General features: G+C 30.0%; 1 protein-coding gene across 2 annotated transcripts in view; it reads left to right on the plus strand.

Moving 5' to 3' along the window:
• The window catches only part of LOC123295583 (mitogen-activated protein kinase kinase kinase 13), a 30,210-nt gene extending 15,977 nt beyond the window's left edge, over positions 1-14,233 (plus strand). For both annotated transcript variants that reach the window (XM_044876988.1, XM_044876989.1), the window contains 6 exons: positions 3,132-3,391; positions 8,485-8,860; positions 9,485-10,138; positions 11,344-11,512; positions 11,581-12,356; positions 13,059-14,233. In XM_044876988.1, the coding sequence (XP_044732923.1) occupies positions 3,132-3,391; positions 8,485-8,860; positions 9,485-10,138; positions 11,344-11,512; positions 11,581-12,356; positions 13,059-13,401 (2,578 nt within the window). In that variant the 3' untranslated portion in view covers positions 13,402-14,233. The remainder of the gene's footprint in view (positions 1-3,131; positions 3,392-8,484; positions 8,861-9,484; positions 10,139-11,343; positions 11,513-11,580; positions 12,357-13,058) is intronic.
• Positions 14,234-16,526: the final 2,293 nt, after the last annotated feature.

Here is a 16,526-nt window from a genome sequence, read left to right on the forward strand (position 1 = left end):
ACGCGTATACAAGGGAAAGGTTGTGCTATCTTTTATTTATCACTTTGTTTTATTCTACTACAACAGACGGATTCATTAAGAACTTTGAACTTTTGAGGTAATCTTTAAGTTGTGGATTTTTTTTGTAAGTCATGTGTTTCGGAACAATAAGGTAATGATTTTGAAATTTCAGTTAGGAATTTTTTTATACATTTTAATCGATTTCAAGAAAAGAAGGATGGTTTTTAATTCGATTCAATTTTATTTAACGTTTGCTACTTTATTTTTCTGCTAATTTTGAAAAAAATTTTGTTGGAAAGAGAGTATTTTCAAGGGAATTCCATGACCTTGTATTTTGAAGATATTAAGAAAAAACTGTTTAATTTAAAGGTGTTTTCTACATGGTACTATGATTTACATAAGGACTGATATGTGTGACTTTGTGACACAAAATGTAAAAAAATTTAAAGTACCGACTCCATTAAATAATACTTTTGTGAGCAATTAGGTACACTTTGAGCGCGACCCCGCTAAATCAATTTTTAGCACAGGACATATAGTCAGCATACAAGGGAATTATTTATTGGAGTCTGATTTTTTTTGCATTTCATTTTTTTTGAAGACGGTTCTATTTTTTGCTAAAAAAATTTCATAAGACTTAAATATATAAGATGTAAATAGATGCCGTACCGAAAAAAGTAGTTTCTGAGATCTCTAAGATTTTTGCTAAAACATGGGTAGGTGTTTTTTTGATAAAAAATCCCTAGACTTTTTGTGCTTTTATAGATAGAATTTTTATTAAAAATTCTAAATTTTTGATTGATTCTTCAAGTATATGCTTATTTACAATATAGAGTTATTTATAGAATAGTATGCCTGATAAAATTTATATCTATCGGATACGACTCGCACTTGACCGATTTTTAAAGTTAAGTACTAATCAAAAACATCGTTTATTAAAATAGTTCAAACTGAATTGATAATCAAGAAAAAAATTTCGAAATTTTTTTTTCGTTTTCTAGAATTTACTGCATTAAAACGAATTTTAAACAAAGACAAAATTTAACCAATTTAACATTATCGGGTGAGCTTAGTCTAAAATAAGAAAACTAAAAGGCTTGAATTGAAGAAATTTTTTCAATGAATTTGAAATTGTTTACGTGACAATATTACTAAAATTTGAGTGTACGATTAGAAGATTAAAAAAAAAAATCTATTTTTGATCATATTATGAAGACTATTTAAAAACAATTTATATTTCTAAATCCTCATAGATAAACTGAGTCATCAGTTGACATTCCTTGTATATTAATTATGCATATTATTAAAATAAAAACGTTATAAAAAATACTGTTTCCTTGCATTGTTTTAGAATGTTTTTCACTTCTGTGTAGAAACTATAATGTAATAATTTGAAATAGAATTTTCATCGGATTTTTAAGACCTCAATTATCATTTTTAACTTTTTATGTAAATATATATTTTTTTTAATTTTCCATTTACAAAACTACATACTTAGACGATCGTTACAAAAAAGAGCTTACCATGAAAATTTTTTGAGGCTCACTAAAAAGACTTATTTGAGGATCTACGGAATTACACATTGCTTCCTTCAAAGAATTGCACGGAAAATTCAAGAATGGTCTTCAGCGAATGCAATCAGAGTGACTCGAAGGCAACTGACCATATGGTTTAAAATCGGGATGTGAATGCGTATATTTGGTCACGTATACCACTGAGTAATCGGACACTGTTCGATTTTTTGCCGTGCGGTCAAAAAGTTATAGTGTGAAAAGAGCCTAAGACGATAGCTACAAAAAAAAGTGCTTACCATGAACATTTTTTGAGACTCGCACTTTGATTTGTATCAATCCTCCACAAAAACTTCTAAAGATGGAGATACATTCAAAATCCTCATTTTGAGATTTACATTTTGATGTAAGTTTTAGATCCACCCCTAAGATGTATATACCTACATCTTACTAAAACCACCCCCTGAGATTCGGTTGAAGTATTGTATGCAATTGCAAACATATAATATCTCGAGAGTGAAAAAACAGCGGCTCCAAAATTTCCAATAGTTTAGACTCTTGAATAAACATCATACATCCTCTGTATATAGGTCTTAAAATTGTATATGAAAGTGCCGTGTACTTGTTCTCTAGATGCCGTGTATGTTGATAAGTATATTATTTTATTGAGTACCACTTTAACACTACTTCATATTTGTTTATTACTTTTGTTTGAAAATTGTTGGGACTATCTCAACATTCTCAAAAACATGATATCAAACCCAAGGCCACTGTGCTAGGTGACTGTCACGTGACAACTGCGTTAAATTGAATTATTAGCTCACATATCCTCAAACGCAATCCTTTCAAATAAAATAATGGGATTTAACCTCCGTTTTCTGACATATGCATCTATAACAGAGACCACCCATATCATTATTTGTTAATCTTTATTTATTTAACTTACATACATATTTACAATTACATTATGATGTGGGTGGAGTCGGTTACTTCGTTCTTATCCAAGCGACGACAATGTGATCAATTCTACCGCCCCCACTAATTATAATTGTTCACACTGCCGTTGCCTGGATTCGAACCCGCAACCTAAGTCTAAGTAGACAAACGATCAAAGACTATCGCCTTAGACCCCTTGGCCATTTACATAATCAATGAAAGTATTGTAGTATCGAATAAAATCTGTGTTTAATATTATAGACTCAGTATATGGAAACACTTGGGACTAAACTTAGTATACCTTGATATATATTACATATACTCTGGGCCATTTTAATCTATACACCTAAATATCTCGCTTTGTAGTTAACCAATCAAAAAATAATTTAAACAAAAGTTGCAGAGTTTGATGGAGGACATCATGTTCTGATATCAGATTGGAACTAGTTCTTCGGGTTTCTTTAATAGCTAATTTAGATCCTAAACGGTAAGAGATAAAATAACACTTTAAGTTAGAAAGTTAATCTTCATAAAAAAGCTAACCGCCTTAAAAATATGTCATTATTGCGTTTAATGGAAAGAAAGTTTAAAGTGAATCAAATGTATTTCCTATGCATATTTAACAAAATATAAATATTAATGATTGTAAATTAATTTTATTAATGTGATTATGTTTTGTTTCAGTATGTTATGTATTCATGATGAGTACAATCAGGTGGCAATACCACAAATACCATCAGCCGCCTTGGCTGAGGTAACAAATCGAACAACTGCACAGAAAACACCAGAAGATAGTAGTCCAGATACTCCACAACCGGCTGGTGTTGGTGTATGTACGGTTAATGATCCAAAACAAGGATGGATGGATGGTATTTTTGGATGTTTAAGGCCGGTCTTATCAATTATTGGAAAAGCAGCTGTAAACGATATTAAAAATCAACCTGGTAAGTAACTTAATATTTCATATTTAATTTTTAAAATTCTGTTACCAAATAGCACACAAAAAAAAAATTCTTATAATTTTACCATGTCTATGTTTCAAAAATCTTAAAATTCTTCGTTCTTTTATATTGAACGGCGGGGTGGGGGAGGTGGTTCATACTAAGATAAGGCTACGGAAGGCTGGATGGAGGAAGGAAGGGGTTCCAAAAAGGCTGTAATTGAACCACGTAGTTTATGGAAGACAATTTCCCAAATATTCTTATTAAAAGTTTTCAAATAATTTTAGTGTGGTTGTAATTTTAATATTATTTAGTTTTATAATTAAAGAAGTTTTAATTTGCCAGTCAGAAAATAGGCCACTTTATTAACACGCATTCCGTACTAATTAACACACCTGTTCTAAAGCGAAAAACAATATCGAAATTCAGCCGTCATAAAATATACTCTCGAAAATAGTTTTTATTAATTATAGGTAATTAAATATAATACACTTTCGAAATCATATTTTTTCTAGATTTTTTTAAAGTATCTTTTTTTTTTTTTGGGCTGGAGTTAAGATGAAATATTGAACATATTGAACTTTAATTTTTACAAACAAGCACATGCCTGCATATATGCATAATAATAATTTGTGATAAGCGTTCTAAAAGATTGTAGACTATTAAAATTATTATTTTTGATAACGTAATAATCCTAGTTTGTTTATTACGTTATACGTATAGAAAAATTTTCTTATCAATTTATTTCTTTATAGCTGGGATTAGTGGTGATGGTGAATTAAAATGTATTTAAAAAAAATTTTATTTAAATCGATAATATTTCTAAAATTTGCTCCAATAAGGCCATTGGCTTTAGACCAAACACACACTCCCTAAAAATTAATTGGTGTAATAAAAGTGATTAACTAATGTTTTAAAATCGGATAGATAAGTACAAAAATTACCTGCTAACAAAATAAATACTTAAAAAAAAATAAAAAAACTCGCCTGGCCTGCCAAAAAAATTCACTAAAAAGTAAAATACATCTCTCTCATTTACTCCCTGAAAAAAATAAGTAAATAAAATTTTCATTGCAATCGGGGGGGGGGGGGGTCTGTTCTGTAGAACACTTTTAAACCCATGAGTTCCTCCGACTACAATGATAATTTTATTTTCCTGTTTAGTCAACGAGTAAGTGAGTGACCTTTCGCTTTGTATAAATAAATTTTAATTTATAACAAGTGTTACTCGGGATGATGTAAGAAATCACGCAATGGGGTATTATCCAAATCTCTTCAAGCATTTAGAATTTATGGTGGCACAAAGAGAGTCAAAATTTTAATAGCTTGACTTCATTGACGACTTTCGACCAATAATTGAATTGAACCTCTTTTTCACATTAATTTAAAATTAGATTCACTGAATCCATCATTCGAACTTACCCACAAATCTGCAACCATCTTTTATGGTTTTATAAAAAACTTCTAGCAACTAAAGCCGCCCAGTGGAAGAAACTTCAAAAGCTGGGATCATAACTCAAAATGTCTAATATTTTATAAGCAACAATAATAATGTAAAAATCTACTATTTTTGTCCAATAATTGTCTTACACTATTGTTGGGAAAATCACTAATGACGTCAAGCATTCAATATGGCAGTCATAAGCAAGCTTAAATCTTTAAAAAACAGCAGTAGTCTATGGAATGTCTAAATAGCGGCCTATTTTTTATTAGACGGTATCGTTGTAAATTACTAGGGTTTCTTATTATCCATCCGTCTATTTATTCAACGCCTGCTGAACCCCGTTTAAGCCGGTTATCGTAGTTCTATTTTTATGAAAATCTTATCGCTTGGCAAAAGAATTTTCGCAATAGTAAGACTAAAATGCATCATTCGACAATTTTATCATCGTGCTCCGTACGGCAAAGCGTAGTAATATTACATAAACATACGATTTTTCAGTAGTTAATTTTAAAATTAATAATAAATATGTAAAATATAGTATATAAATTTTAAATATTCAAAAATACAGTAATCTTAAAAATGCGCTTTGTCAAGAATTCCGTTAACCTTGATATTATTAATAAATTAATAAGTATTTTGTTGATAATTTAGAATAAAATAAATTTATAAATAAATATTATGCAGAAACATTAAAAATTTTAATAAATTTATATTAATTTAAACATTTTAGGTATATTGCATTAGAAATAAATTGTATCAGTTTTACACCACATTTTAAAGAATGATATATTTAAAAAACTTTTCTAGCGTTTGAGTTTCCTGCAAGTTAATGTAGGAATTATAGTTGTGTCCTTGTTACTCTTACATAGCCTTATGGAATAATTTTGACAGTCAAAACTGTTTTGCTTTTTCATAAAGAAAAAAGTATCTTATTGTAAATAAAAATTAAAGATTTTTTTGATCCTTTACCTAGAAAAAATTATTAAGTTTGGAAATTTTTATATTTTAGTTAAAAGTTAAAAAAAATTAAAAAAAAAAAACATAAATTTTCCCATATATTTATATAAATGTTTCTATCCATACATAAACATTTCTTTTTACCTGCATTACCGACTAAGATTTTTAGTAACTTGTTCAATTCATTGACAGATGGCATGACTAAAGTTCGCAATATACCTTAGAAAAATTATAATATTATATAACCAAAACTAAATGTAGATAATAACATAAAACGGCGACAAATCTACTTTTAAAAATAAACTAAAAAGTTTGTCCTAAAAAGTAAAAAGTAATTTTACAAACAATATTTTTTTTTTATAAACAATTGCCTTTGGAAGCCTACACTTATAAATTAATTTTTTTGAAATAAATAAATCTTAAAATTACCTATGAAAATAATTTAACAATTACCTTTTGAGAAAAATTGAGACCCGTTTCCGTTGAGAACCGTAAAATCTTTATAATATGCCTCAAAAACATTTCATCATCGTTTACAAGTTTGCACAATATCTAATTGTGAATCTTTGAAACAAAGAAATATTTTAGCAAATTATCAGTGGGGTCAATCATAAAAAATGACCTTTTAAATTTTCTTTGTATATTACAATAATTTAATAACATCTATAAATTAAGAATATCAAGATTAATTGAAATTTCCACAAAACAACGTTTAAACAAAATCAAATTGATGACCTAGGTCAGGAATAGTTATTTATAATTTAGCTACACCCAATATGACCTTATTATGATGTACAAAAAAAATTTTTTTAATGACGCAAAATACAATCTAGGGCTCCGTACCTTAAGAAGTAAAAATACACGAACCTGGTAATCATTCGAGCATTCTAGTGTTTTAACTGAAGAAAAAATACTGTGAAACCAAAGTTTAATGCGACATATCCTTGAAACTCGATAAATAATTTTTATTGAAAAAAAAGTCTTCAAACAAAACATGTTGAACCGAAGGCGCACATCTTAATCAGGCATTAGATTTGAGTTGACTTTCAGATTCAATGAAAAGCTCACTCTATTTCATAAATGTTAGGGGATAGAAGAAAATTTTAAATTAGACAGTTGCCCTTTATTAAATAAGTGTTATTTTTTGTAAGAAAAATGTTCTCCAAAAACGTATAGTTTAAACAGAAACTGAATGGAAAGTTTCACAATTTTGAATGAATTCAATAACGAACGAGTCGCCCTATTAGCTCAGTCGGTATGCTTTGGGTAGCGGCTTCGATTTCTGGCCGTTGCAACAAAATTAATTTAATTAATAATTTTGATGGGCTGGTGTAGTGTATGGTATACGCATGAAAGAGCTGCACTTAGCCTCTGAAATTGAGGACCTGATAAATACACAATAGGCTCTATATCATAAGTGTGTCCTTCGTGGACAGCTAATATAACCTAACCTAACCTAATAACGAACGACCTTCCGAAAAATTTTGTTTATAATAAAAGATTTATATCATCAAAAATTTTATTTAAAGTGGAAATGATTTAAACTTTTAACGTAAAAATCAAAGTAAAAATAGTATGTTATCGAAAGAATTATTTAACAGAAATTTTGACATCCTTGTTGATAAGATAAGGTGTCATTAAATTCTATAATGTACAAATAAAACGTGTTCTAATCAATAATCATATTATTGAATATTTTTATAGTCAATTAGATTTACGTCATTGCTCAAAAATTCCAACTTTATACTTAAATAAATACAATTTACCTCTATACATAGACTACAACATTGTTCAATATCATAAATATTAAGGAGATTATTTCGATCATATCTCCTGATAAGGGCAAATCAACAGTGCAGCATTTACCATTTAAGCAACTTAGGTAACCATTTATTAAATGCCTCCACCAAAAAAAAAATTATTTGTATTTTTACATTCAAAAAGTTTTTAATCAAAGAGCTTCCGGTGGGGGCTCCAGATAGCAAAAAAAGAGGCAGTGGCAAGCGTGAAGCAAGAGCGGCAAAAATCATCCGCCTACGGACCACAGTAGTTGTAAATGAGGCTCTGAAAATCAATCAATAGTTCAAAAGTTTTTGGATTTTCCATATTCAACTCTCCATACGCCTATTTATTTTTTATAAAAAGAAAACAGTAGTTCAATTCAAACACTTTTTTCGAATAGGACTTAAGGCCATATCTCAAAAATTACTTATTTAACCCGATTTTTGTACATAGCAAGTTTCATCAAATTAGTTTTTTGTAATTTTCCGATTTTTTAATTAAAAAAAAAAAACGAATATTTGTTTTTCTCTAGTTTAGATAAAAATCGTTATCATGAGTAATTTTGATTAAAAAAATACAAAAATCAGCTCTTTTGACGGTCAGAAGTAAAGTTTATGAGATATCGACTGAAATCGTATACAAGGCATGATTTCGAGGAACAATTTCTTCAGTCGATCTCAAAAAATTCAAATATAGAACGATTTTGCTTTAAGAAACTAAGAAACTTGACTTTCAATCGCATTACAAACAAATTTCCGAGATTTTCGATTATTTAGAAAAACTACCAAAATTTGGTCCCTTTGATGGTTAGACAAGTAGTTTCTAAGATATCGACTAAATGCGTATACTTTGGAGTAATTTGAATCGATATATACTGTTCAAATTTTAAATAAGTATGTTTGTTTGTTTTCAGATGATTGGGAAATTCCATTTGAAGCTATAAGTGATTTACAATGGTTGGGGTCTGGTGCTCAAGGTGCTGTATTTAAAGGTCTGTTACGTGGCGAAACTGTTGCAGTGAAAAAAGTACGCGATCAAAAGGAAACGGATATACGACATTTACGCAAATTAAATCATCCAAATATAGTTAAATTTAAAGGTGTATGTACACATGCGCCATGTTATTGTATTATTATGGAATATTGTGCGTATGGTACATTGTATGATTATTTGAAAAATGGCGAAAGTATTCCACCAGTTCGCCTTGTTAGTTGGGCAAAACAAATAGCGTCCGGTATGCATTACTTGCATACACATAAAATTATTCACAGAGACCTTAAAAGCCCCAAGTAAGTATAACTTTTTTTTGTTTTTTAAGCTTTTGTATAATTTTAATTCTTATCCGATATGTCGATGATATTTACGCCTGAAAGATTGATCAAATTGAAACTTCCTTTTTTGTGATGAAAGAACACCCGAATAATTTAGTATCTTTTTAAATAACAACTAACTGCCCCGGCAGATACTATCCCTTCAATTAGGAAACAGCTAGAGTTAATGGATGTGATATTCATAGGTACACTTTTCTAGTAACCGTGTACCGAAAAAAGGTAAACCCGCATAACTCAACTCAACATAACTTTACTGCAGTACCACCTATCGAATTCTAGCTTTCATAACAATTAACTATCGTCTCGATAAAAAAAAGTGTATTTATATCCAACCTCTATTCTACAGCGAATTTCTATGCCGAGTGATTTAACTGTTCTGCTAGACAGCTCCTCGTTTAAAACAATCTTGGTCAACCTGTCAGCCATATTCCAATGATACTCCTCAAACATCCTTTGTCGAACGTTTAAACACCACTCATAAGTTGGTTGCTTGTTTTCTTAGTGTCGCATTTGTAGACGAGAACTGTCATTGCATTTAGGTTATTTTGAAAGTGATTTCAAATATATGATTTATCTTTGCAGCGTCCTGATTGGTGAAGGTCAGATCGTAAAAATTAGTGATTTTGGTACAAGTCGAGAATGGAATGAAATTAGTACAAAAATGAGTTTTGCTGGAACAGTTGCATGGATGGCACCAGAAATCATTCGTAGTGAACCATACAATGATAAAGTTGATATTTGGTCGTACGGTGTTGTTTTATGGGAATTACTAACATGTGAAATACCATACAAAGATGTTGATTCATCAGCCATAATTTGGGGTGTTGGATCGAATTCATTAAACTTGCCAATACCATCATCGTGTCCAGATGGTTTTCGAATTTTGGTAAAACAATGTTGGAGTGCAAAACCACGTAATCGTCCATCATTCAAACATATTTTAATGCATTTGGAAATAGCATCTTTGGAGGTTTTATCTCGGTCTGAAGATCAATACTTTAAAACACAATTGTCTTGGAAGGAGGAAATTCGAATTCACATGTCACATATGCAAACAAAAGGATCGCAATTACCCCGATTTGAAGAAGATTTAGTACGGAAACGTAAACAAGAACTGAAACATGCTCAAGATATTCGTGAACATTATGAACGAAAATTGGAACGTACGAATCAATTATACATGGAATTAAGTGCTGTTTTATTACAATTGGAACAGCGAGAAAAAGATGTGTTAAAGTAAGTAGCATTTTTACTTTGGAAAATCTATTGTGAAATACTCACACAACCACCAAACCGGTTGTCGAACTACAGGCCACAAAAAATGTTAGGCCACAGCCATCCGAAAATCACCCAACTGCGAGTCGAAGTATGAACTCGCTCATGATCGGTATAGTGCAATCCTACCAAGGATATGTTTACAAAATATATGACGTCCTGATCAAAATTTTGTACAGTGTACAATTCCACGCGGGCAAAGTCGTGAGACGTACACTAGTAAATTAATAACCCTGGAAAATGTTAGTTTGTTTGCTCACAAAAATTATAATAGCAAATGTGTGTTTGTTTGCACATCGCAGTTTCGCATTTAGACTCTAAACTACCGAACCGATTTAGATAAAATTTTTCAACTTAAAAGGATACCAAATTAAATTAAGCTAAGCTCTAGTATCCATTTTACTTTAAATAATTTTATTTACAAATTACAAATTCAAGCTTACGTTTCTTTTTCGGGAAAACGTTGATAATTTCATCGATATCCAGATTCACATCTTTGTGTATATTTAGGAGAGCTAGGCCGAATAATCTTTCCTGTGCCATTAAGTCAATCTTTACTATGACATTGAACTTACACTGACCGGTAAAACAAAAAACTTTATAAACTAAACTTTTTTTTGATTCAAGCTAGGTTTACAAACAATACAAACTACTAAGCGTCACACCACGCCACCTAAAAGGAAGGCAATCTACATACAACACACGCTTACTTTTAAATTATTATACGTCTACGCACCCAGCAAATAGTCATCTCTTTTTACCAATACAAGTATTCATGTACCAAAAAGAAACAGATAATATGTTATCAAAAATATGACATAACGTGACATTGGATATAATCATCACTCCATCGACATCAATAAATCATAAAAGTGTGACGTCACACGTCTATTAGGGTTGTGTGCATGTCTATCGTACCCACATCGGTGGATCTACCCTTGTATCGAAGAAGGACCTCACTTGAACTATACAGTAGTTAAACCGAAATAAATTCAAAGCAGAAAAGTGCTTGGAAGATTTTGGAAAAAATCTTTTCTAAGTGTGTTGCGCCAAATGAAACATACAAATATGCCTTTTCTCATAATCAAGAAGAAAATTTTTCCAGTTAGATAGCTAAATTCAACTTTGCAATTTATCGACTAACCATTTTCCTTTTTTTTTTACAGAAGAGAAAAACAAAGCATTGTATATAAACCAAACAAGAAAAAAATAGTACATCCACTTTTAAAAGCTCAGGACCGTTTAGCAAGACGTCAACAATCGCAAAATGGTTGTCAATCAACTACACCTACATCACCAGAACATGGAACCACAACTAGTCCCGATAGCCCCAGGGTAAATAACAATAATAATTCTTTATTATAAGGGAAAAAGTTTATTATTTTTCTTTTTAAATATTTCAGAGTCCTATTAAATCAACACTGTATACTCAACTAAATGCATCATCTCAACCAGAATCGATTGCAGTAACACCTGGCAACAAACGGAGACATCGACATCGTCGTACTATGTCTGGTTCACCTAGAATATCTCCCAGAAATTCGGCAGGTTCGCAACGTCCACCAACATGTGTTGATTCTGAAACGCAAACTGATGACACCATTGATTCGTCAGCTGTGTCACCAACACCTGGTTTACATCCACATAAATCGTTTAACGAAAGTAAACGATACATGAGACACGCTGTGTTACGTGAAATTCGACGATCTGATGGTAGTGATAATGATGAAATCACAACAAACGGAAATGGAGTCATTTTAAAATATCCAGAAGACGGATGCGACGGTACTCCAATATATATTACACATTTAGGACACGGTTCCAGTTCCGATTGTTTAAATGAACCAGATTCAAATAGTAATGATAAGATGGCAGCTCGGGAATGCAGTGATGATGACCAAATTGAAATGTTAGGTCGTAAGGTGACGGCAATATTAAATGGTAATAGATTATCAGATGAATTAAATCGGATATCTTCATTAGAAGTGAAAAATATGTCAGAGAATGGTAATTTATCGGATGATGTACGAATAACTGTACGTACCGAGGATTCAGAACGAAATTTATATAATCCAGACAGATGTACAACAGAAATCTCAAATGAAGATATTTGTGAAAGTTGGTCTGACGAAGAAGAAGCTGTGGAGGAATCTAACACTTATTCATTGAGAAGAAAAAGGTAATTAAAAGTATTATATTTATTAACGCCCTAATGTTTCTCTAATTTTTTTTTGCTGTTACTTCATAATTCAACCATTCAGACTGATTGTCTTTCGTACCACAATCTTTACTCTTATGAAGAAGGAAATTTCACGCACAAGCGCCAAATTTGGCGCTAAACCCGACATTATAAACTTTGTTTACAATATGTTTTTAAATGTTCTGGATAGATAATATCACATAAATATTTACCTGCCATCTGTCATTGAGATAGCCGAAGTAAAACGAATTCATCCGAATTGGTTTTTTTAAACACGACTTTGCTGAAGTGATGAGAAAAAACCCACAGATGTTAATGAATATTTTTTTTCTTTATATTTTGAGTTAAAAATTTTTTTTTCTGTTTGAGAATCCTGAACTGCGCGCAATGATGCGCCCTTATATCGAGCAGCGCAGGAATCTCAAACTTTCTGCCATTGTCGTGTAATATACTATTTTTCACTATCCTGGAAAACATGAAATTTTGTGAGGGTAAAAAATTTTCAAATCATCATTCCGACTCTTCCTCCCATTCCGAATTTAGTTTATGACCCTACTGCGTGATTTAAAGGATAATATAGTTATATTTCAAAATGACCGCTAATAAAAAAAGTCTACTAACCTTAAAGAGGTTTTTTTTTTGTTTGTTTAGTTAATTTATTATTAAATTTTTTGTAAACAGTGTTGCTCGCAAACCTATTGGGCCAGGCTGCCGTTCAAGACGATACAAATATAATAATTCAATAACACGTCATAATGGGCCATTAGCATCTGATGAAGAAAATACATCAGAATATTCACATCCTCCTTCAAGTCAGTGTTCAACTTTAGAATCGAATCCAGGAATAATCCGATCTTTACACACGATGGGTAATTCAAAACGGCCTATTGGTAGCTCTAGTTCATCAACGGGTTCATCAGACAGTAGCAGTAGTAATAGTGATTCTGATGAAATCAGTAACTCAACGATTGCAACACAATTTTGTATACCGAATCGAACGGAAAACAATGCTTCGATTGTATAAAAAAAAAAAACAAACAAACATTAATTTAGAGATATTTGTGTGTAGTATGTAAAATGCAACGAAATTAAGACTTAATTGGGATCTGATTTCCATAGTATTTATAAAATAATTCGTATTGTTTTGTTCGAAAGGGTGAATAAAATTCAGAAGACTGGAATAATGAAACGTATTATTAAGAAAGATATGATAGATGTGTTCCGATGTACTTTATAAATATTGGCCAATGAAGGGTTTAGTCATATTGATGTTCCGTTTTAGGCGAATGAGAGGGAGAAAACAATGTTTGTTTTCTCAACCCTGCACTCTGATACAAGAGCTAGCGATTCAATATTTGGAATTGTTAAATTTTTTCTGACATTAAGTGTATTTTTGAAAGAAAATTCAGCGATTGATATCCCGATGAATAGATTTCATAAAAGTTTCTTCAAGTGTGTATCGATTCTGTCTAGGGAATATCGAAAATGATATAATTGTCTGTATATGCTATAACAGCTACAATTTTAATCTTACCTAGAATAACATTCGATATATAATGTATTTTTGGTATTTGTAAACTCATGTTCGAATAAATAAAATCGTCTAAAGAGATTTAGAGGGATAGGATATTGTTGAAAATCAATTTTTCTACAATTTTTTATCGAACCATTTTTTCTGTAAGCCTATGATAGAGATATTTGAGATTTTAAACTCAAATTTTAGTAACGACGCACAATATAGATTCATAATTCTGTTAACAAACCATAATTATCGTTGCCATGGTAACTAATTACGTTAGCAATGTAGTATAATTTTAATGTTGTATTGTTCTGCTTCATTTGTGCAGAGATTTTTCTCTGTCATATTTACCTTTTTAGTCAAATTTTTGGAAAACATTTGACGCCAATTTTGAAAATTTTCCACATGGTGTTAATTTTTTTAAATAAAAATAGATAAATTTTTAAATAATAATATTTACCATGTAGCCTAAGATGACATTAAGTACATGCGTCTTCAGGTTAACATTTTTAAATCCTACCATGCGCTACGTTAAGTTAGCAATTTTTATCTACGAATCAAAAACGCTATTATGAAACGATTTGCCAATTTTAAATATTTGAAATTACCAATTTTTGTATTATATAACAATTATAAGTACTACAATTATTGAGTTTAGAGAATACGTTTTTTAGACAATTTTTGAATCGAAACACAAAGATTGGGTCACTTGTGACAGTTTATCAATTTTAAATATTTTTTCACTAGCTTTTGTATTACATATAATAACTGCAATTGAAAAAATTTTGGGAATGAGGTACAATATTCTCACCTAAATTATTAAGACAGTTTTTGTAAGTAATTTTGAAAGTAAAATGAACGCCGATATGTCTCTTTTCAAGTGAGGATAAATTTCTATTGTGAAAAGACTAGAATGTATTCAGAAACCCCGTTTTTTATTAGAAAAAAGTTTCAAGTAAAAATGATGTAAATAAGTAATTTAGTGTGACATAATTTACATTCCAAAAAAAAAAAAATTCAACTTCAATAATGGTATAAAAATATAAAATATATAAACTCTATTTTATATTATATCTTTTATAAAATCATATATTTTAAAAAAATTTGAAAATAACGAAATAAAATGTGGGTAGTTGTTTGTGGAAAGACAATTTTTTAATACAATTTTTTTAGCGAAACTCAGCAGCATATATATTTTTGCGCCATAGTACGCCTATATGAATCAACGTCGATGATTTAAAGTTGTCTTTTTACCCACATGATCTTTCCAAATATTTATTTAAATTTGTGTAAGACTTTTATTATAAAATTAAGTCAAGCTTTTTGTACAATTAAAAAATAAGTAATGATGATATTGGAGGCTTTATTTTCAATCGTTTGTAGAATTTTATGTGAATTAACAAAATCGGTCCAGCGTCAAGCGTAGTTTTCAACAGATATTCAGAACGGCTGGAAATTTGGGTGGCTGTTGTCAAGGCCGTGTCTTTCAGGTGGACTGGAAATTTTTTAACTGCGTGTCAAGCTTAAAATTGATAAATAAATATTATTTGAAGGCGATATACAAAAGAAAAGATTTGAGGCAAAAATGCAAAAATAATTTTTTTCGGACTAAATGATTTTCGTATTTTTTACTTGAATATATCATTCTTAGTAATAATCATCAATTTAAGGCTTGCAGCGTAATTAAAAATTTTCTAGCCCCTTCCCTGAAAGGCAAGTCTCCGGTTATGCAAATTTTCATTGCAAAGGAAAAAGTTGTTGAAAAAGGAAAGAGTTGACTCTTTGACAACAGCCTCGAATTTCCAGCCGTTCTGAATAACTCAAATACTACGCCTGATTCTAGAGCTAAAAGTTATTGTAAAACTTTTTCAAGGTCTTTTAAATTCATAAATCAGGTTTCTAAAAAATAATTATATTCTCACACAATTTTTATATTTTTCGATGCACTTACTATTTTAATTTAAAATAAGTAAAAAAATGAGCCATAAATTAATATTTATTTTATTTTTTACTAATTAAAATTTATCACATGATTAACGAAAATTTTAAATGACCTTGAATTTTTTTAATGTTATTTTTATTAATTATTATTATGTATAGAAAAATTTATCACTTTATTTTCAAAGTGGAAAACTATTATTATTATTATTATTATTTTGTGATATACGTTTATGACTGTAAAACCAGAAATAAATCATTTTTTATCGTCCATTATTTTTATATTTTTCGCTCAATTAAATTTTTAATTAAGTACAAAATCATTAATTTTTTTTTATTATTATTCAGTTGAGTTTAAGATTTTGTAAGTTGTACTTAATTTTCAATCAGGAAATATTTAAATTATTCGGGGTTTTTCTAGAAAGTTGTTACAGATCTTCTAATATGCTTTGTTCTCATCACTCATCAAAACAGGAAAAAAGCAGTTCTCTTGGGTATTTTTTTTATTTTGAAAAGTACTATTTTAGAAGGCTGTAACAATTCTTCCAGATACAGACCTTTATCCATAATCTAGCTCGTGAATAATTTTTTTTTTTTCGAGTAAATATTTATTTTTAAGTTATTTCGTTCGTCATACATTCCATAATTTGTTATTTTTGTTTAGACTAAGTTTTTCAAAATTTTTGGTTATA

This window comes from Chrysoperla carnea, chromosome 3 (assembly GCF_905475395.1).
Source record: "Chrysoperla carnea chromosome 3, inChrCarn1.1, whole genome shotgun sequence".
Classification (NCBI taxonomy): Eukaryota; Metazoa; Arthropoda; class Insecta; order Neuroptera; family Chrysopidae; genus Chrysoperla; species Chrysoperla carnea.